Here is a 22,310-nt window from a genome sequence, read left to right as displayed (position 1 = left end):
AAATGTTTTGATGCCCGGTATGCACATGGTGAAATAAAGCCACCATCATCATGGCCCCCACCTCAGAGGGTCTCCATGCATAGACAGCTGATGTGACTATTCCATGTTAGGGGAATGTTTAAGAAACATGGAAGCGAAGGAAGGAACTTTTGTTTTGCTGGAAGTTGCAGGCAGTGGAACTCCTTGGCCCCCTCTACCCCAGCAGGACTTTAGTAAGTGAGGAATAAAGTGAATGAATGAGTAAAGCTTGGAGAATGTGAATTTTCTTAGCCCTGATTTGCCATTCTCACTCCATCTACTGCAATTTCCTCCATAGTCTCCTCAGCTTCTCACATGTACCTTCCATGCCCCACCACAGGACCTTTGCAATTGCTGTTGTTCTTTCCTACTATCTGCCCCTGCTACTGATGGTTCAAAGCAGATGAGCAGACGGCACCAGTATTTTAAAGCCTTGTCTGATTCTTCCCTGGCAGAATAAACACACACACATACATGCATGCATGCACAAATGCACAAATGTATGTAGTTTCTCCTGGATCCCCAAAGCATTTTCCAAATGTGTCTATTACAGAGCACAGCTTAAGCTGCACTGTAATGTTTTGCTTCTGTCTCCTCCAATTCAGTATCACTAGCCAGAACACAGGGTCAGGGGTGGAGTACACACTTACAATAAAAACTATAACTTCTATTTATTAAGTGTTGCTAGGTACTGTGTATATGCCTCAAACCACTGAGTTTCAAGTAACCCAGTGAATCATGCATTAGAAATGTGCCTGTTTTAGAAATGAAACTGAGGCATAGAGGAGAAGTATTGTAGTTGAGGAAGGGCTGTAGCTAAGAGGTGCTCACAATCAGTCAACCTTAATACCTACAAGGCTCTGATGTGGAACGGGCTCCAGGCTGTGCACCCTGGCCTTGGAGAAGGGAGGCCACCTGCCACAGCCTGGTGGTCCAGATGTCTCTTTTTAATGTCACCTTTGAAAATTCTCCTTGCATTTCTCTTTCTTCCCAGTTCAACACAGTCAACAGATCTGTTTGTGACTTTCTTTCAGCTAAGAGAAGTTAACTCGGGAATCAGGATGCTGGTTTCCACAGGGTGTCTCTGGAGGACTGGAGTTTTGGTGACAGCCTGAACAAAGGCCAGAAAGGAGGAAGGGGGCAAAGACGAGAGGCAGATTAAAGACAGAGAGACTGGCCAGAAACAGGAAAGGGGAGCACATTCAGAGAGAGGGAGAGCAAGAATTTAAGACACAGGTGGCAGACATAAGAAGCTGAATGAGAGAGAAGAGATAAAAAGGAGACAAGCCCTGTGGTGCCCCACTCCATCCCTGTTACAGAGAGGGAAACTGAGGGTCAGAGAAAGAAGGAACCCTACTTCCTGGTGGATGTCCCTGTCAGCCCTCTGAGCACTGCCAGTCCAGTTGCTCTGTGTCGCCAGCTCTTTCCTTAAAACCATGTGCATGGCCCTGCACAGCACACATCGGGCTGGGTGAAGAGCGCAGGGAGGGCCGTTCAGGGCAGCTAGACAGAGACGAGCCGACGTCAGTGCAGGGCAGGGCAGGCTGAGCGGGAAGGCGCCCTTGACAGGGTGAGATGGAAGCAGGGTCACACACACTGCTTGTAGTTTATTGAGGCGGGATTTATCTACAACAAAATGTACCCATTTTAGCTTCCAGTGAATGCATACACTGATGTACCCACTGCCACATAAGATAAAGAACATTTCTCTACCCAGAAAGTTTCCTTCCGTCTCTCTGCAGTTGTGTCCTTTCCACATGGCCTCCACCTCTAGAAGAGCAAATCTGATCCTGTTGGTGTGAAGTCTGCCATTACAGATGTGTTTTGCCTTTTCTGCAGTTTCATGTGATTGGGTTCATGCACACTTTTTTGTGCCTGACATATGTTTTGGAGATTATTCTTTTTTTTTCTTATATCAACCAAGATAATCAAGAATCTCATTTCATTTCATTAGGGAAATGAAAATTAGGCCATGATGAGCTATCATAACACATAATGTTGGGATCCGTATAGAGGTCACATAACATTCTCTATTATTACTTCTTTCAAGAAGTAATACACCTAGTGTGGCAGTGCATGGTTGTAATACCAGCACTCTGGTAGGCCGAGGCAGGATAGCAAGTTCCAGCCCAGCCTGGGCAGTGTAGCAACTTAGCAAGACCCTGTTCAAATTAAAAAATGAAAAGGTGCTAGAAATGTAGATCAGTGCAGAGATCCTGGTTTCAATGCCCAGAAGTACAAAAACATAAAAGTAAAAATGAATACATAAAAACATTGTTCTCGTTCTTTGTTCATTGCTGAATAGTACTCTACTGCACGAGTCTACCACAATTTGTTTATCCATTCATCTTCTGACAGACATTTGAATGGTTTTGGTTTGTTTGTTTTGATAAAGCTATGGAGTTTAAACTGGCTTTGAACTTACTATGTACCCCAGGCTGGGATCAAACTCTTGATGATCTTCCTGTCTCAGCCTCTCAAGTATTGGGACTACAGGGATGTGCCACCACATCTGGCGATCTTTGCTACTATGAATTAAACTACTATGAGTATTTATGTACAACTGTTGTTGTGATAGATAGATATTTTCAACTTTCTCAATAAATGTATGTTTATGAACTGTATCTATCTATATTTATATATCTATATCTTTCTGGAAAAGAGTTCTCCAAGGTATTTGAGTAAATTTTTAATTTTTTCAACAGTTCGAGAATTCCAGTTGATCTACACCCTTATAAATTCTTGGTAGAGTAAGTCTCTCAGATTTTAACTGTTTTATTTGTTTGTTTGTTTTTGAGATGAGGTCTCGCTGTGTGGTGCATGCTGGACTTGAGTTCACTATGTAGTCAAGGCTGGCCTTAAACTCACGGTGATCTTCCTGCCTTAGCCTCCTGAGTAGTGGGATTGCAGGTGTGCACCCCCAAGTCTGGTTCAAATTTTAACCATTTTAATGGTGTATGTTTATAATAGCTCACTGTGGTTTTAATTTGCATCTCCTTAACACAACTTTGATCCTTTTGTTGTCAGATGGATCTATTTATATTCTTAAAGGTCACCATTTTTTAAACCAGGACTTATCACAATGCTACCCAAAGTATTAAGATTTTTGAAGTAGTTTTCCCAAAGTAGCAAATATTACTGATATGAAGCCGGCCTGTGTATTAGCCAACTAGAGTCCCTACTTCCTCACTTGCATATGGTCACACCAGTGGTGTAGCAGGGTTCTTACACAGGAACAGATGACAGAAAGAAGCCCCATGGAGCAGGCACATACGATGTGTGCCCAGCACACACAGCCTTCGTGTGGCCACTTTCAGTGGCCCTTCACATCTACTTGCTAGGCAGAGAGCTGGTGACTCCAGCAGCTCTGAGAGGAAAACTATACAGCAGGCCACAGGGTTCTATGCTCCCGAGACACGAGCATCAGCACGGTCCTGCTCAGACACACTGGAGAAGCAGGTTTGGTTTTCTGTTTGCTTCTGGAAGCAACAAGGGCTGAGGAAAGGGAATACCTTGAGACATTAGAATGTGCAGTGATTTCTAATACACTCAGTGACTTCAGCTTTTTTCTTTCTTTCTTTTGCTATAAGTGAGAGTTGTGAATAAAGCAGTCATTCTCCATTTTTTTTTGTGTATCAAAAAATTACCTGGAAGGCTGGTGCAAACAGATTACTGGTTTCACCTTTAGAATCTCTGCCTTAGGAGGTTTGAGGTGGGGCCCAAGGATTGGTTTTTCTGGGAAATTTCCAGATGACCAGGAATTAACATGAAGTCTCTTCCATCCCTGAAAATTATGATGGCAGAGTTGGGATTTAGAATCACAGAAAGACTCTTCCACTTGGGATTCTGGCTCAGGTCCACTCACTGATGGGGCCAGACTTCTTCCAGGACAGAAATGGAGAGAACAGTCACGCGGAAGTGGAGAGGGGGAAATAATGACATTTCCTTAAATAGAAGTGTTTACCAGTAACAGTACTCCTTACAAACACCAGTGTGAGGGACAGACAGCTGTCTCCTTCCTTCTACAGGTAAGAAAAATGAAATTCAGAGATGGAGTCACTTGCCTAGAATCCCGCAACCCTGGTCATCCTGCCGAGGATCTGCTCTGCTGCCTAGGAGGTGCCCACGGCCAGCTGGCCCTCAGTGTAAACTCTGCCTCCACCACTTACCAGCTGGTCATTCTCTGCAAGATGCTCAGTTTCTCAGGGCTACCTACAAAATGGAGAGCCTGGAAAGCCCTACTTCTTAGGGTTCTTGCCAGTATTAACTGAAATGATATTATGAAGTGCTTCTGGTGGCACTTTGCATACAGCAACCTTAATATAAACTTGCTGGAAATAAAACTAGCTGCTCATCAGATTGCAGCAAACCCAACCCTCCTGGAGGTCAAACTCTGGGGAGAAAGTTCAGAAACCCCGAGACAGGGTAGGCAGAAACACCTGAAAGAGTGGAAGCCTTGCTTTGGGGTATAGAGAACCCTGGCTCGGCAGTGGTGGTGAGAAATGACTGCCTCAGTGGAAGCCTAGCAAGCAATCCTACCTCTTGCCCTGCCACCAGGCTGACTGCAGACTCACCAGCCCCGCCACCCCCAGCCGGCGCTCCCAGCTTCCTGCCCGCCCGAGGCCGGCTCGGGCGCGGTGGGGGTGGCGTTTCCTGGCCTGGCCAGTCTCTTGCTCTCGGACTCTAGGACGCACTGACCGACAGGCACCAGATGCTATTTCGGGCGGCGCCCTGCTAGCGCTCAATTTCCGTTTTTCCACCCACTATCGGAAACAGGGGTTGGGGAGGAGCATAGATGCCCCGAGCCCCTAACCCCAGAGAGGGTTTGGGGGCTAGGTCGGTCGGGTGGCTGCCATAGAAAGGCAAGAGCTGGAGCTTCCAGGACAGAGGAGCTTGTGGTTGGAAGCCTATGGGCCCTTGGAAGCCCCTGGAAGTGGAGAGGGGTCAGGCCTCTCATGGGCCTGACCAAAGCCTTTCCCCAGGTCCCCACTCCTTGCCACAGCCCTCAGAAGCATAGGGCAGGGTCACTGCAGGCCAAAGACAACAATGGGGCAGGCGCCTCAAAGGAATCTAAGTTCAAGGAATTCTAAACCAAATGTTGTGTGTGTGTGTGTGTGTGTGTGTGTGTGTGTGTTGGGGGTGGGGTTGCTAAGTGGTAGAGAAGGTAAGAAAGGCCCTGGATTCAGTTCTCAGCACTTAAAACACACACACACACACACACACACACACACACACACACACACGAACTGTAATCCCCACTCTTGACCTCCAGATCCAGCCATGATAGTCAGAAACCCAAGAGTTTCTCTGGGTTCCTCCTACCCACAAACCTAATTCTTACAAACCGCTTTACTCATTAATTTGTTTGGATTTCCCGAGATAGGGTCTGGCTTTGCAGTTTAGGCTGGTCTTGAATTCACTATGGAGCCCAAGATGGCCTACATAGCCAACCTTGTATCCTAGATACATGCCATCTCCATCCTGTCCTCACTCTGATCCTCCACCCCAAACCTGATCCCACATCCACACACTTCTACTCCACACTGCAACCAACGTCTTCTAGAAGAACAAATCTGATCCCATACAGGACATTGTGCCCTTAAAAGCAAATAAACAAAATTGTTTCAAAAAATCCTTAATTGCCCACAAGCTTGATCCATCTATACCGGTCCCTATTCTGTTTCTTTTATGCATTTATAGCCCATCTGCTATAAAGGCCTCACTTTCCCAGGAAAGCAGCCCCCAGTTGGATTGTCTACCTAGTGAAGGGGAGCTACTTTTTGCATGAAAGAGACTTGCTCAAGAATCCCACAGCCCACAAGTCACAGCCTCTTACTCTTTCTATTAAGTGATATAGCCATGAAAGGAAAGGGCTTTGTGGGCAGGAGTGGGGAAATTAGACTTTGTTTTTAGGACCCAGGTGGCTCTTGTACTGTGGGACTCTGTGAAAGTTGCCTGCATCCACATGACAGGCTGACTGTCATCAGAGAACACAACAGTAACTGAGGGCCAGGCTGCCCTGAATTACTGTACCTTCCCAGCAACTCATCCTGATCACCTAGGAGGAGCCAGAAGACCAACCAAGGCCACCATCTGGCTCAGACCTTACCTGGATCTCACTCTGATCAGACTAGGGATGTCCCTCCATTCTCAGACTCTATCTATCTATCTATCTATCTATCTATCTATCTATCTATCTATTTCTTTATTTATTTGGTATCAGGAATCAAACTTAGGACCTTGCACTTGTCAGGCAGGTGCTTATGTTGCTGACCCTATTCTCAGACTCTCAAAGGAGCCCAGACCTGAAATACTAAAGGGGCAAAGCAGCCGGGAAACATTAGAATCCTGGAATGGATGCTTGATGGTGGAGCATGGGTTCTGGCATCTCTGATGGATCACTGTGAGTTTGGCAGCCTCCCTTCTCTGTTCTTAAATTAATTTCCTTCTCCACAGTGATAACCAGGTCTCCCATCCAGATGCATATGATGTTCTTCTGGACCATTACTGAGTGAGGTTCTAAACATTATCACCCCCCCCACACACACACCTTTTCTTAAAGGTTATTTTATTTATCCTTGAAACTCTGTAAGGTAGAAATTACCAGTTTTATAAATGAGGAAACTGAGGCTCAGAGCTATGTGCAATGGGAGCCTGTATTCTTTCCACTCTACCACCGAAGAAAAAACTCAGCTACTCTCCAGGGTTGATCCCCAGTCACAAGAATGGGGACCAGTGTGGACTCAGATTTCTGCCCAACACAAATCCTGGTCCCTGAAAGGCTGAGCCCAGTGCCCTCCTCCCAGTCTGGGCTCTGGTGGCCACTTGTTTGCTGAGCTGGGAAGAAGGCTGCTCAGTCCTATTTCCTTCCAGGCTCCAAACACTCACTAGAAATGTAACTGCTGATTTTACACCCTGAGCCACAGTAAATTGAAAATTTTTTTTCTGACACCAACTTCTCAGGATTATTTTAAAAGTAAAATAGCTTTTGTAGAGTGCTCCGAACAGTGATTCATTAGCAAAATTTAAAGTATTATGGGAAGGAGGATGCAGTGGTGTTCTTGGGCTTTGGGCTCAGCCAGAAACCAAGCAAAGTGACATTTACATCTATTGGAATCAGCTTAGTCCCCACAGAGCCCTTTGGGGTTGAGATACTGGCCCTATTTTACAGCAGAAAGGGCCCAGGGTTGAAGAGTGAAAACTCAGCGAGGAACTGGGAGTGGAGGGTGGTTCTGAGATAGGGGAAACTCCCCGTTGAAATCTAAGTGTGGGGGACACCGAAGAAAAAAATGAATGAAGGGCTGGTAAATGACGATTTGGGCGTTAGGGTGATCTTCAGAGGATCAGTCCGAGTGTCGGGGTCACAGTCCCGGAAGAACAGTATCTCTAAGGCAGAAGGAATGCGGGAGGTTGCGGGGTGCGGGGATTCTAGGCAAGCTTGGGGATCAGACATGGGGTTGCCACGCCGGACCGTGGACAACGCGCGGTTCTTTCCGTGGCCCATTTCTGAGCCGGTCCCTGCGCCGCACGACCAGTCTCCACTCCCTCCGGTGAAATTGCCAAATTAAAATGAATCATTTGGCCCGTAATGGCCGAGGCGCTTATCGGGGGCGGGCGGACCCGCGGCGGTGCCTTATCTCCGCGGCGCACGCGGCCCCAGAGCGCCCCGGCCCATGCTAACGAGGCCGGGACGTGAGCTGGATGAGCGCGCGGGGGGCCGGCGCGGGGCGCGGGCGCGGGGGGGATCCGGCTGTGCACCCCGCAGGCAGCGGCCTCCACACGGCCACCCGCGCACCCCCTGCGGAAAAACGTGAGCATTCGTCCTTTTCGTAGAGGAGAAGCGGTCCGCCGCCTCCACCAAATGCCGCGCCCGTGTCTCCTTCTCCCCGCACCCGGGGGCGCCTGGCTCGGCTCCGGGCTCCTTCGATGGGGGCGTTTTGCACAGACACCTCCGCCTGCGCTCGGCGCCGCGGCCCCTCCTGCCTCGGAGACTCTCTTCCTTCCTTCCCCTTTTTCCTTACGCAATATACAGAAATGCGCGAGGCGGTGGTTGGTTCTCATTTCTTCTTGGTGGTTGTGTGCACGCGGTGCGATTGTGAGAGCGCGTGTGTGAGCCGTGGGCAAGGCGGCTGCCCCAGTGTGATGTTTTTTGGCGATTGGTTGCGTGTCCGAGTGTGCTGGTGCCTGCACCGTTTGGGTGTGTAGCTTTGGACCCCGCGAGGCCCTGCTGCGTTTTAGTCGATGTGTGTCATCCTGCTTGTCTCTTTTTTCAACAGGAGCCGGGTTCCGCGCTGGGCTCTGACCGTGCGTGGACGGTGGCGTTGTTCTGGCGGCGCGTGTGAGCCTGGCCGTGCCGAGCTGTGTGTCCGTGGGCGACTGCGCTGGCCACTTTCGTTGTGTGCCGGACAGCGAGGGTCTGCCGACCATGTCTGCGTGTGGAGCGGGGCTGCGTTGTGCTCGTGCGCGGCCCTCCTGTGTGGTCCCGTCCACCCCGAGTTGTGTGCCAGTGTGCTTGTGTCCTTTAGAGGTGCATTTGCAAATCGCTGGGGGCGGGAGTGGGGGTGGCGAGCGAGAGATTGAGGCGCTAGTGGGGGCGTCGGCGTGGGGGCGGGGAGCGGGGTTTCACATTTTATTCCAAAGTATGATGTATTCGGGAGCCGGTGTGGGCTTGGATGGGCGGTCGGAGCCCCGCCGGCGGCCGCTGTGTTCGGGGCCAGGCTGCGCCTCGGCCTTTGCGGGGTGCGCTGGAGAGCGGAGGCGCTGCAGAGCTCGCGGTGAGCAGCGCCCGCAGCGCGCGCCTTCCGGCCGGCCGTGAGCCGGGTCTGCGGTCCGCGCAGCACTTCGGCTTCGCCCATTTCTGGTCAGTTTCGCCGGCGCGGCCGCGGGGGGCGGTGGGAGAGGCCGGTAAGGACAATGGACGCGTTTCCCGAGCCTTGAGCCACTAAGGTGCAGGGCTGGAGAGCGCCTCCGGGGACCATTCCCCAGCCCCTCGTCGGGAGCCGCATCCCGGCGGGCCAGACGCCGCCCGTGGTGCAGGTGACTGCAGCAGAGTCGGGGATCCCTGCAGGGAAGGGGTCACGCTCTCCCGCCCGGAGAGAAAGGATTTAGTTTTGCCGATTGTTCATATCATCGCCATCACAGCCATCATCATGAACGTCCTATTTTAATTAAAATAATCGTCCAAAAATGGAGCAGCCAGTCCCTTTAGCTTGCTGGGTGGGAGAACAAAGCGGCCCAGGACTCGCCCCTCCCGCCCCTGCCCTGTTTTCTAAGTTGCGGGGGTTGGAGTAAGGGGAGAAAATGGAGAGGGTCAGCCTGAAATACCGCTGTGCGCGGCACCGTCCCCGGGCGCGGGTGGGTTCCCCCCTTCTTTCCTCCCTCCCTCCTTTTGGATTAGGAGAGAAAGAAAAACCTCCCGCACCGGATCGAAACCCAGGGAAAATTGTTCTTATATTTCCACAAAAGCCGCGGCCAAAAGAAGGAAACCTTCGCAATTAATCCAAGACTTCGATGTATGATCACAAACTGGACGTTTTAGGCAAAAACAAATTAAAACCCACCGGAGGGAGGGGAAGCAACTAAACCCAGCACACCCTTGGAAGCAGTTTTTACCCTCTTTCCCATTTGCCTCGTTTATTGCTGCAACAAATTATTAGCATTCCTATTTATTCTGCCTGTTTAAACCTGAAAAATCGAAAATCGTTTTGTACGGGTAGTAAAGGTAAGGGATTTCTTCTTTATTTCTTTCTCTCACGCTATTCTCTGCATTTTCTTTCTTTCCTTCTTTATGTCAATAGGAAGAAAAGAAAGGACCCGAATAGATTTTCTGTCCTTTCCCCCCACCCCACTCCATTTCTGCAGGGAAGTACAATCCTTGGAATCGGGTTCTGGTTTCGCTTTGGGTTGGAGGTGGGTAGATGAGAATCCGGAGGGGCAGACCAGGGAGTGGAGGGACTCCGGAGGTGCTGCCGCACTGACCGGGGCCTGGAGACGGCACCGGCCCTTCCCGACTCATCCCCCACCCTCCGCCTCAGGCTGGGGTCGCCCCTTTTGGCTTTGGCGCTGCGGCGGCTGCAGGAGCCTGGCTCAGGTTGTGGAGAAAACAGCGTAGACACGTCCGTCTTTGGAAAACAAACGGCCGCGTTGAACCACACTGATCCCAGCTGCAGGGTTCAAAAATGTTCTGGGCAGCTTGTAGGGAGGGGTTGTTGTTGAACTAAAGTTATTTCTGATTGGTCAGGTGTAGTGTTCATTTTTACGGAGACGAGGTGAGGTTGAGTCTCCGAGCACCTGCAGGGTGGGGGCAGAAAGTGGTCCGCGACTCACTGAGCTGGTCGGCGGGGGGACTCGAGGCAATTCCCAGCCATTGACCCTCTTTTCTCTCTCGCCCTCCCTCTCGCCCTCCCTCTTTCTCTCCACCCCCATCTTTCCTGGAAACTCGGTTTGGGCGCGGCAGATCGTCCAGGACCACACCGCCGCCTGACTAACTGCTGGCCTCTCTGCGAGAGGGGCTCGGAGAGCAGAGACCCCAGTTTAATCTCACCCCTCCCTGTCGGAAGAGTGGAGGTCCTATTCCAAGGGGCCAGTCTCTCTAACTATGCCCGAGGTGAGTATGTGAAGGGTGGTGACGGTGGTGATGTGGTGGGTAGGGTGTCCAGGAAGTCCTTGGGGTTCCCAGCTTGGGTGGGGGTGGGGCTGTGGACAGGGGAGAGCCCTGTCTCCCCGACGGTAGGGAAGGAGAGGACCATCTAGGGGTTGGGAATCCGGCCTCGGACTGCTGTTAGCTGCCTAAGGCCTCCTGCAGGGCCCTTTCCTTTTTCCGGCCTCCGGTGAAACCAGCTGGCTGGACTACGGTTGGTCCTCCTGGCCGCTCCCATCGGTCGGGATCTGCCTACGTTGCTCAAGGACGGGAACTTTGTGGTAGCTGTATCCGGGTAGTGCACGCTGTGCTTGGAGTTCAGCAGGAAGAAGGCCGAGGTCATCTGGGCCAGCACAAAGCTCTTGCTAGGGTGGGCCTGACCCGCGCTGGAACTCCCCGCAGGGATAGTACACAGATCACTGGAGGTTGCTTTGGTGCAATTTTGGGACTTCCTCAGGGTGTCCTAAGTGTGTGTGGGAGGGGGGCGCGGGGGTGATGAAAGGAACTCAAGGCCAGCTCTAAAATTACCTGGCCCCAGGAACACACTCCCTGATCTCCTTAATCACACGCTGGAACGGTCAGGCCCACTGACAACGGAAATGTTGAGGGCAGGAGGCAGGGTCTCTGTGGCACAAAGGAATAACAATGGTCTAAATATTCTAGTCTCAGGCCATTCAATCGTGAATCTCCCCCCTTCTCCATCCTCCTCCAATTAAAACAAATACAGCAGATAAAAACTACTCAGCCTTTCCTTTCAGGAAACTTAACTGAAATCAAAAGATGCAATTTAGTCTCTTGACAACCACAGGTGCTTTTGAGTACTCTGGTGGCTTCCTTTTGGTGTGGACCTCTGGCCAGGTCCATCTTAGGCTCAAAAGAGTGAGCTGGATTTTCCTCATGTGGGAAGGGAGAAATCTGCCATAGTGCCCACCAGGGCCAATCTGTATTTCTCACCAGGAACCTTGAGGTCAGGATATTTACAGGCATCTGGAGAGGCCATTTTGGGGTTAGTTCATCAGGAGTATGTGCTCTGTTTGCCCCTTGGGAATCTGCCTCTACTACTGGTGTGGAATTAATCAGAAGGTATAAATGTGTCATGTGAAGACTGAGTCAAGTTGGGATTGCAGTGCACATTTGTTGTCACTCAGAACCATAGGCTGAGGTACCTAACCTTGGTTGAGAAGTGGGGAGCCAGCACCTCCCTTTTATATTTCATCTAAGCCTGGTATATTTCTGGTATATTTCAACAGCTGAAGAGAAACTAAGATTGCTGGTATATTTCCCATTCCTTTCCAGTGGCCTGGGTGTCTTGCTTGTGGTATTCTGTGAATTCAGACATTTTGTCTCCACTATAATCGTAAACTTGCTTTCAATGAGGCATCCTGGACCCACTGTTTTTGCAGCTTAGTTACACCAGTTTTAAGAATTTGTCATTTCCAGGTGCTGTGGGGGCTGTAGGACCCATTACAGTGTATCTGAATCTCTGTTCTTCACATGCTGCTGCATGTGGTGGCAGTGGAGCTGAGTTCTATAGGAGGTAGAGGAGCCTGTTCTCCCTTCTGGGGTGAAAGGCTTGGTTCTGAGATGGACTCTGGTCAAGAGCATTGCAGTGGTAGAATGGGAACCTGAGGGCTGAGATGAACTGGTTAGATAGACTTACCTTCAAGCTTAATTGCACTTTTGTGAATCTCTTCCACTTTAAAATACTCTATAGAATTCTGAGAGTAGAATCCTTGTTAGTAATAATTTATGAAGCCTGTTGAATTGATCATAGCTTTATTTTATTAAAACAGCTCATAGTCTTCCTCAAACTCTAAATCGTAAGTCTCATGACTTTTCTCTTTTGGGTGTTTTTTTGAGGGTGTCTCTATGTGGATCAGGCCAGGTGGTAGGGAAACCTACCTGGCCTGGAATTAATCCAGTTGAATCCAGGGGATCTAATATGGTTGTGAGGGGAAGGAGGGCTCCACTATAAATATGAGACTATTAAAGTGAGGTCAGAGTTCAATCAACCAAGGTTTGTGTGTGTGTGTGTGGGGGGGGGAGGTGCTGGGGATTCTGATTTTGGAAGAGAGGCCAGACCCCATGCCCTCAGAAGCACTCTGAAAGTCTGGATTCCATACTGCCTGGACCAGGCCTTTCTTGGAAACCTAGCCTTACTTCGGAGTCCTGCCTGGAGAGTCAAGGTGCCAGTGCCAGGATCAGCGTCTTCCCTTGGTAATCTCTCTTCTCCCTTGTAAGAAGTAAACCAGCAGTGCACAGAATAAACACAAGGTGGATGTACTTAGCAGTTGGTCTTGAGCACCGGTGAATTTTGTGTGTACGCGGCGGGAGGAGCAGGTTCCTCTGGATGATTTTCTGCCAGCCCTGGCTGAGTGGACCCAAGTCCCTGTAGTTCGTACTCCTTGCTTCCACCTCCACCAGCTTTCTGCGTGATGTGTGGGGGGTGTCCCCACGCGGCACAGTGTGCGGGGTGTCGCCGTGCTGTGAAAGGCGGTCGGACACCACCCACCCCACCCCTTTCTGACAGATTCCCCGCCAAAAGCCGGAGCGGGAGGGTGGGGGCGGGAAGAGCCGGTCCGGGGTTGATCCCTCCTCTTCCCTTGTGGCCGAGGGGGTCGGGGTAACTTTCTCTCTCCTCTTTGCATTTCCTTCCTCCTTTTATTCTCTTAGGTTTTTCTTTCGCTGGCCCTATTCCTTTTCTTCCGATGCTTCTGCCATCTTTCTCTATTTCTGTCCTCTCGGCGCCCGGTCCCTGTGTCCCCGAGGCACCCCGCCCTCTCCCCTGCCCTGGGGGACCCCCTCCGGCCCCGGCGGGGAGGCAGCCGACCTTCAGGCCCGGAGGCCGGGGGCGCTGTCCACGTGGCGCTGCGTTTCCCGGCCGCTGCTCGCCCCTCGGGGCGGCGGTGCCCTCCGCAGCGGGCCGGGGGCAGCTGTCGGAGCTGGCGTCCGCCCGTCTGTCCGTCTGCCCGCAGGATGACCGAGCGGCCGCCCAGCGAGGCGGCCCGCAGTGACCCCCCGCTCGAGGCCCGGGACGCGGCCGAGGCCCGCATGGCCCCCCCGCATCTGGTGCTGCTAAACGGCGTCGCCAAGGAGACGAGCCGCGCGGCCCCCGCGGAGCCCCCCGTCCTCGAGCTGGGCCCGCGCGCAGGGACGGGGGGCGGCGCCGCCGCCAGGGACTTAAAGGGCCGCGACGCGGCGGCGGCCGAAGCGCGCCTGCGGGTGCCCACCACCGAGCTGTGCAGACCTCCCGGGCCCGCCCCGGTCCCCGCCGCGGCCTCCACCCCGGCCGAGCTCCCCGGTGACGGCCGCATGGTGCAGCTCAGCCCACCCGCGCTGGCGGCCCCCGCCGGCCCCGGCCGCGCGCTGCTCTACAGCCTCGGCCAGCCGCTGGCCTCGCTCGGCAGGTGAGCGCCCCGCGGGGGCCGGGCCCCGCTCCCCTCCGCAGCCCCGGGCTCGGAGCGCCCGGGTGGGGAAGGAGCCGCTAGAGAGGGAAAGAGAGTACAGGGACTGATGGGCCATGCGGTGCGCACTGCGTGTGTGTGTGTGTGTGTGTGTGTGTGTGTGTGTGTGTGTGTGTGTGTGAGAGAGAACTGCACTTGGAGTCTATATGGCAGGGTGGAAGTAGCTGCATAGTGTGCAGGCTGGTGGGAGATCGGGACGGGGGTGGGGGTCACCCGAATGTGTGTTTGGCGCAAGATTGAGTGTGCACGTGCTCAGTTGCCCAGAAGGGATGTGGAGTTATCCTGGGAGCTGCAGCCAAGGGTGGACAGGGTGGACAGGGTCGGACCAGGCAGAGACCCGGGTCTGTTGAGTCCCTGCCTGGTGGGGATGAGGCTTCAGCACCCCCAGTTGTGCCAGTCCATCATAGCTTCCCTGCTGGGACACTGGTGATTCCGGTGTTTGGGGCTGGGGCTCCAGCGCTGAATGGGGAGGGCCACACAGTGTGTGGGACAGGCAGTGAGAAAGCTGTGCGGGTGATATTAGGGCGCTGTGAAAGTCCTGGTGTGCATGGGAGGTGAAGAGTCAGTGTCCTGTGTGGACCTTGGTGCCAGAGTTGTGCACTGTGAGCACCTGTTTGACAGTAGAGGTGACTGAAGACTGCTTGCTAGCCTGTGGGGGAGAAGAATGTGGCTGACTGGTGTGTGTGTGTGTGTGTGTGTGTGTGTGTGTGTGAGAGAGAGAGAGAGAGAGAGAGAGAGAGAGAGAGAGAGAGAGAAAGAGAGAGAATTCCCCTTGTATCAGGTTTAAGTGTGAAGGGAGTAGGGTTGCCTTCCTGGGTGGGGGATTCAAGACATGCACTGAGGGGCCCTGAGGAATCTTTCTTCCCTCTGCCCTTCATACGGACCTGTGATCTGCCTGCTCCCTTCACAGTGGGTTCTTCGGGGAGCCTGATGCCTTCCCTATGTTCACTGCCAACAACCGAGTGAAGAGGAGACCCTCTCCCTACGAGATGGAGATTACAGATGGTGAGTCCCCTGCTCACCTGTCTCCCACCTCCTGCTGACTGGTTAGAGCCCTCTGCCGAAGGGACAGGACTGTTTCACATGGTGGGCTGAGCACGTTGGAGCTAAAATGCCAAAGCTCTTCACCCTGAACCTGAATCAAGTGAAGCTAAGAGAGTCACACAGTCCTGGGAAGAGGGATGTGGAGAGGGAGGGACACACAATGGCATAGTAGACTCAGCTCTAGTCCCTATTACAGGCAATAATGGACTCTAGCCACCATAAGGTTTCCCAGAACCAACCCTCTTGTCTTTAGAGTCTGGCATTGCACCTTCTGGGGTTCCTCCTAGGTCCTACATTGGGGGACCCCTCTGACCCTCTGTTCCTCATTCTGTGTTGAGATCTGGAGTTCTTCCCATCATTATAGATTCTACTCTAGTCCTTTGATTGCTGCACAGGGGACTCAGCATGGCTACCATGGGGACCATAGTATTTGGATATTCTTTGGCCCTGAGCTTTCCGGGAAGGGTTGGAAGGATGGGAGATCTGGGAACCCCCCCCCCCCCTTCTCCCAGAGTTGATATGCCAGGATCAGCACTAGAGCAGAACAGGCTCTTCAGAGCTGAGAGACATGTGCAGGCTCCTGTGGAAGCACCCTGAGGCCTCGGGGAGAGCTGGGCTGAGTGCTGGGAGCTGGTGGGAAGGGCTGTGTATGAGACAGCCCAAGCAACTGTGGTGGTGCTGACTAGAGAGGGTTCTACACCCCAGGGGTGCTGGGTGCAGCCCAGGAGTTTCCCAGGGGAAAGGCAGAGATGAGAGCGGGAGGGCCCAGGGGGGAGTGCAGGAAGGCCATTGCCCATAAAAGTACCCTGTATATATATTCTGAACACCTACTCAGAGGCAGAGGGAGACAGAGGGCATCAGAGGATGGACAGACTAAGAAAGAGGAGGAGGCAGAGAGCAGGCAGACAGGCAGGTGAAAGGGAGGAAGTATACTTGAGTATTGAACTCAAGAGCCCACAGAAGCAGAAGCAATGCACCCTTCAGAGGCGAGACTATTTTTTTGGATGGGACCAGGATTGAACCCAGGACCTCAGTCTGCTAAGCAAACACTTTACTACTGAGCCTTGTTACCAGCCCTGAGTCAGGGCTTGATATAGATATCTGTTGCTCATTTTTTTCCTGGGCTACAATTTCTTTATGAGGTAGAGTGGTTTTAGGACCTAGGTTGAGGTAGGCGCTCCCCTCTCCTTCTCCTTCCTGTGTCATCAGGAAGATGCAAGAAGATAGTAGGTCGGGCTTTTGGGGAGAGTGCGTCCCCTCCACTGAAGACTGAGATGGCCTTACCATGGAGGTTTGCATGTTTCATTCATAACTGTACTCTTAGCACCCAGCACATTGCTACCAGGCTTCAGACAGTCTTTCAGCGGGTGCGGGGTGGGTGGGTGATAGCAGTGATATCTTGGTGATAGCTAGCATTTACCATGTACCATGGACTTCGTATGCATACAAGCCCTCGAGGTCAATATTAATTGTTTCTTTCTCAGATGAGAAAATTGGGGCTCAGAGAGATTGAGCGGCTTGCTTAAAAACCCACAGCTGAGTCCTGGTCCATTCTCCTAATGTGAATTTACACTTTGGACTCTGTCCTTGGCTTGCCACACTGCTTGGACCCAGAGCCTGCCTGGCTCTTCCTGGAACAGCAGTTTTAGTGTCCCTTCCCTGATGGTGAGCGCCCTCAAGCTTATCAGCATTTTCATGGGACAGGACTGGTCTTCCCTGTGTCACTGTTTGGGGACCTGCAGGTCTGAGAACCACACATTATGTCTTGGGGGCAAAGCTGTGCAGCACGTGTCGTGTTTTTCGAGCCTGGGCCTGGGATTTGGCAAACAGTCCACTGTGGGGTGTGAAAACACAGTTACAGAGGCATGGCAGGGGCTGCATGATCCCCCACCCCACCGCCTGGTAAAACCTGGGGTGTGTGTGAGTGTCCAGGCGGAGGACCATAAAACATCAAGCATCAGCACAAATGATCTGGGCCCCAGACTGACCACTCAGAGAAGGCCTACCTGTGTCCCATGCTGTCTCCTTAGCTCTAAGATGTGCAGTGGGACTTGAATGCAGTCTTAACCCTTTCCTTTTCATGTACTGAGGTCTGGATCCAGTAGTTATTGGGAGAGGGCCCTGCCTACTCTCACCTTGCATTCACAGACAGGCTAACTTTGGCTAGTTCCTGCCTTGGGGCCTTTGCACATCTGTACTCTAACTGATCACTCTTCTTTTCCCTCGCTGTGCCTGGCTGATGCTGCTTTACCCTTAAGTTTTTACCTTATAAATGTCTCATCATCAGACAGGACTTCACTGGCTGCATTAGCTAAGGGTAGTAGCTCCTTTCCATTTTTTGGTCCCCTGATTTTTTTGTTCATCATCTCTCATCCCCATTAAAATGTAAGCTCCATGAGGGTAGGGACTCCTTGTGTTTTAATCATCATTATTCTTTAGTGCCTAGCACAGTGCTGGGTTTTAGTAAAGCACTGATAACAGATAATATTAGCTAACATTTATTGAATGTTTAAGTGGAAGGCATTGTCTTCCATCCTTTATCTGCAGGAGGAGTCGGACCCATGTAGTAACAATCAGTTTACTAGTACTTTGCCCTTTGGCTGAGGAAACAGTGAGCCACAGACTGCCCAGGGCCGCTCTCCAGGGGTGCTTGTCTAGGGAGTACTGCTCAAAAGACATAGCTGGAGCACCTGGAGTGTCTTCTGCATAGCACAGCAAGGCCTCTTGGCAAGAGTGACTGCCTGAGTGAATGACATATGGTGCTGACTTCAGATGCCACACAGCCAGAGAGCAGCCATATACACACACAACAACAACCAAGTGCTGGAGACTAAGGGGTAGCAGGGCCGTGGATGGCTTTTGACTGGGGTAGTTGACAGAAGGTAACTTGTGACTGGGGGAGAGTTGACAGAAGGTGACTTGTGACCTGGGTTTAGAGACTGAGTAGGTGTCCTCTGAGTAAAGGAAAGGTCTCCCCAGTGTCCCAGTGGATGGGGTGTCACTGGGAGAATCTGACCATTCTCCTGACCTGTGCCCTCCAACCTCCAGGTCCCCACACCAAAGTTGTGCGGCGAATCTTCACCAACAGCCGGGAGCGATGGCGGCAGCAGAATGTGAATGGGGCGTTTGCCGAACTGCGCAAGCTGATTCCCACGCATCCCCCAGACAAGAAGCTCAGCAAGAACGAGATCCTTCGCCTGGCTATGAAGTACATCAACTTCCTGGCCAAGCTGCTTAATGACCAGGAGGAGGAGGGCACCCAACGGGCCAAGCCCGGCAAGGACCCAGTGGTAGGGGCTGGAGGGGGTGGGACAGGGGGTGGCGCACCCCCTGATGACCTCCTGCAGGATATGCTCTCCCCCAACTCCAGCTGTGGCAGTTCCCTGGACGGGGCTGCCAGCCCGGACAGCTACACAGAGGAGCCAGCGCCCAAGCACACAGCCCACAGCCTCCACCCTGCCCTGCTGCCTGCCTCTGATGGGGCTGGCCCCCGGTGATGGGTTGGTGCCATCCAGGACCGGCCAGGAGGGGACCCCTAGGCCACTGGGATAGTGGACATCAGGGCAGGTGGGATGAGAAGGAGGGCAATGGATTCTTGATGAACTTCCCTTGAAGTCTGAACTTGGGGATGCCCTATCTGTCCTTGAGCCTGGATATCCCTGCTCAGTAGGAGATTTTGATTCCTGCCTCAGTAGGAGAACAGGAAAATGGAGCAATGTGGTAGGTACTTTTTCTGAAGATGGCACGGTTTCCCTTCTCCCTGCAGCCCCTAAGAGTTCCCAAGTAAAAGGCTAAAGTGTCTGCTTTTGGCCTTAAGTTTGGGACCCCGTCTTTGCCAAGACCTGGGGTTGTCAGCTGTCTCCTGAGGCATCCAGGAGCCTCTGCCTTGCCTTTAGCCCCTCCTGAGTTGGCCGGGGTGGCTTCAGTGGCTGCTTCTGTCCAAATATATAGGTACCCGATAGCTGCCATTTCTAGAGCCTTGTCTTCACCCAGACCCATGTTGGTCCATCAGCTTGCCAGCTGCTGCGGGGACTCCCAAGACTCGAGGTGCCTTCTTCAGGGCCTGGTTGAAGAAGATGGCCAGTGGACAGACCACTCTCATTTGGGCCAGAGGATCAGAAAACCCAGGAGCCCTTGCTTTTTATTCTGGGGATCGGAGCTCTGCTTTCTGTGTACGGAGGCATGTCTTCTTGTCCTGAGGCTGTTGGAACTGAATGTACAGCCTTGGACATGCCCTGTTGGGCTTTGTATGGAGGAGACAGAGAAAGGGAAAAGATATTAGGGAGAAATTGAGCAAGTAATATTTTGGGCATGTGGGCTTCAATTACTTCACGCCAGTGAGCAAATGCCAGTATGCTCATGGGCACTTGTGAGGCTCTATGTGTTCTCTGAGGTGCTTGGAGGGAGTTCCCTCCTGCAAGACATCTATCTGATGAAGGTCTTGTCTTTTTTCTGGATTGAGCACAAACTTCTCTATGGGTTTTTTTTTTTTTTTTTTTGTAGTTGGAATCTCTGCTTGACTTCTATTACTGGTGGAATCTCTAGGTTTCGATATGACCCAGAATACAGCCCCACTTCTAGAAGTGACTGGGGAATCCAATCAGAGGCCGGGCCCACGCTAAGACCCAAACATGCACATTCATTTACCAGAACCTTAAGGACTCTTTGATTGTGCAGCTTTGGCATCGAGTGTGTTTGTTATGGGCAGCTGGTTTACTTCAATAGCAGTGCCCACTCTGAGAGTTGTACAGGAAATGTGTGTAAATCAAATCCTTATTCTTCATCATTTACAGAAATAACTGCTGAAAGTTTTTGTAAAGTGAATCTTTTTGTAGTGAGGACCACTGTATCCTTGCCTCCTCTGTCAACTCTGACAACAGAACACTTCCCTTCTTTCCTTTCTTCTCTTTTTCTTTTCTTTTTTTTTAGGTACCGGGGATGGAACTCACGACCTCATGCTTGCCAGTTCTTTCCTGTCCTCTCTTCTCCTCTCCTCTTTTCCTTTCTTTTTTCTTTTTTCTTTTCTTTTCGAGACAGAGTTTTGTGATGTAGTCCAGGCTAGCCTCAAACTCATGGCAGTCCTCCTGTCTCAGCCTCCCAAAAGCTGGAATCAGAGGTATGCACCACTGTGCCCAGCCTGGGACATGACTTTTTTAAAGGTAGGCCTGCCTGAGATGCATTCTAGTCCCACATAACAAACTGCACAGAAGTTTGTAATCTAAATTACTACGGCCCCCTCCCAGAAGACTCTTGAGGTCAGGAAAACTAGTTGATGGCTCCATCCTGTCATGCAGAAGCCCATCATGTGTTGAGCTTCGGCCCAGGGGGTGCCTCTGCTGAGATGGAGCCTGGAGTACAGGCCTATGCAAGCTAGGAAGGGGTTGCTGCTTCCTTCCCCTTCCTGGGAGCACTCTCACTCTCCAGCTCATTTCAGACTCCCAAGGTGATACTTCGAAAAACATGAGAGTTGGTTCCTTCCCAGTGCTTAGGAGATCCTGTGAGGAGTTTCATCCTGGTAAACATGGAACAACTAAAACAAATCAAAACACAGCATAACACACGGAGCAACGGTCCTAGGCTTTAAGGCTGTTTGCCTCCTAAGTCAATTAGCTTGATCTAGCAGTGAAAAGCAGTTACAGGTGAATGATGGGTTTTATGAAATGGGTCACACATTTCTCTCAGGAATTCAGCTTTTGGTTTCCTTTTCTGCAGTGTGATAGGTATTTTTCTAAGCGTCAGAGTCTCATTAAAAACCCTGGCCTGGCGTGTCTCCTAGGACAGCCATTGTGAAGGAGGACTACACCGAGTTCTTTGGCAGGCTGGGGATGTAGTTTACCCCAGCAGAGCACTTGCCTAGCATGTGAGGGGTGAATTTAAACCCTCCAAAAACCAACAAAAATTCTGTTGCCTTTGTACCAATCCTGCGGTGAGGTTCCCAGCCCTGCGCAGTTGGCATCTGGGTAGTTTAGGTTGTAAACTACTTTTGCCTGCGTTTTCTAGATCCTCGCTTCTTCAGATGGTCTCAGTTTCTGTCTCATTGCAGAGAGAGGTGAGAATGGCAAGCGGTGGAGGAACACTGGCAGACTGTGGGAGATATCCACCTTCTCCCTCAGGGTCAAGACAGGGAAGGAAGAGGCTTCAGGTCTTTGAAAGAACTAAACGAAACCCCTAATTTCTGTTTTCTCGTGTTCTGGTCCTTCCTTTGCCTCTCCTTGCCTGTGAAGAAATGGCAATTTTCCAAGAATAATATTTACAGTACCTGTGCAAAAATGAAATTGTGTAAAAAGCCGTTTTGAGGAGAACAACAATGAATGTGGAAGGAATTCCACCTTTAAGAAGAATTCATATTGTTTTATTTGTAGTGGCAAATGACAAGATGGTACAACCTTTATCTTTCTCCAAAAACAAAACAAAGGGCATCTGTAGTCAGCCTACAGTGTTGCAGCCTCCTGGGTGGGTCTAGTCGCACTTGTGGTTTCAGTGGTACCAACCCTGATGCGAGGCTGCCCCTGCCTATGTACATAGCACACAGTTTCTGTGAGTGGGCCCAGCACTTTCCGTCAATGTTGTACTGTATGTGATGAGTTGCATTGGTCTCTGCATTTTTCTGCAGAAGAGGAGTAACTGCTCCGGGTACCTTGACCTTTGTACGCCCAGAGGCCAACACACTGTGGGCGTGTGACTCTCCAGCGGACAAACCCATGTGTTGATGATGATGTGTGTACATATATAAGGTTATATGGGGAAGATTTCTAAATAAAAGTTTTACAAAGGGGCCTGGGCTCTGTTTGCACTTTGTACTTGTAGGCCTGAGAATCCGGACAGTAAGGTGTGGCGGGCATCTGCCTCTCTGAGTGGGAGCCTCAGGGGGTCAGGGCTGGGGAACCTGTGGGAGAGAGAGGTTCTCCCTTAGGGTTCCATTCTTCTTCTCCTTCCCAGCCTCACTGTAGGGTCTCTTTCCTCAGCATCCTGTTTTTAGTTTGGGGTGGTCAGCAGAGCCTCCTTGTGGTAGCTCAGCTCCCATGGCTGGGGAAGTTGCTTCCAGGGTTGGTTGACAGTGTAAGGTGTCATGTAAGTGGCCTTATGTTCAATGGTCACTCAGCAGGGACTACAACTCTATTACCTGGTTCTTCAGGACTGGGGCT

At 51.6% G+C, this 22,310-nt stretch overlaps 1 protein-coding gene across 2 annotated transcripts; it reads left to right on the top strand.

Moving 5' to 3' along the window:
* Positions 1-8,657: 8,657 nt before the first annotated feature.
* Tal1 (TAL bHLH transcription factor 1, erythroid differentiation factor) lies at positions 8,658-21,940 on the top strand. 2 transcript variants are annotated; one of them, XM_063236425.1, is made up of 5 exons: positions 8,658-10,624; positions 13,633-14,064; positions 15,032-15,126; positions 18,214-18,455; positions 18,536-21,940. In XM_063236425.1, exons 2-5 carry the CDS (start codon positions 13,634-13,636, stop codon positions 18,641-18,643), a joined length of 876 nt encoding a protein of 291 aa, XP_063092495.1. In that variant the 5' UTR covers positions 8,658-10,624; position 13,633; the 3' UTR covers positions 18,644-21,940. The 2 variants fall into 2 exon arrangements, with proteins under 2 accessions (XP_063092495.1, XP_063092494.1); XM_063236424.1 differs by having other exon boundaries at positions 8,661-8,878; positions 10,475-10,624; positions 18,214-21,940.
* Positions 21,941-22,310: the final 370 nt, after the last annotated feature.

The sequence above is a fragment of the Cavia porcellus genome, unplaced genomic scaffold (assembly GCF_034190915.1).
Source record: "Cavia porcellus strain 051 isolate PalLab524CR breed Dunkin Hartley unplaced genomic scaffold, mCavPor4.1 scaffold_25, whole genome shotgun sequence".
NCBI classification, from domain to species: domain Eukaryota; kingdom Metazoa; phylum Chordata; class Mammalia; order Rodentia; family Caviidae; genus Cavia; species Cavia porcellus.
This window is presented reverse-complemented; position numbering and strand designations above follow the sequence as displayed.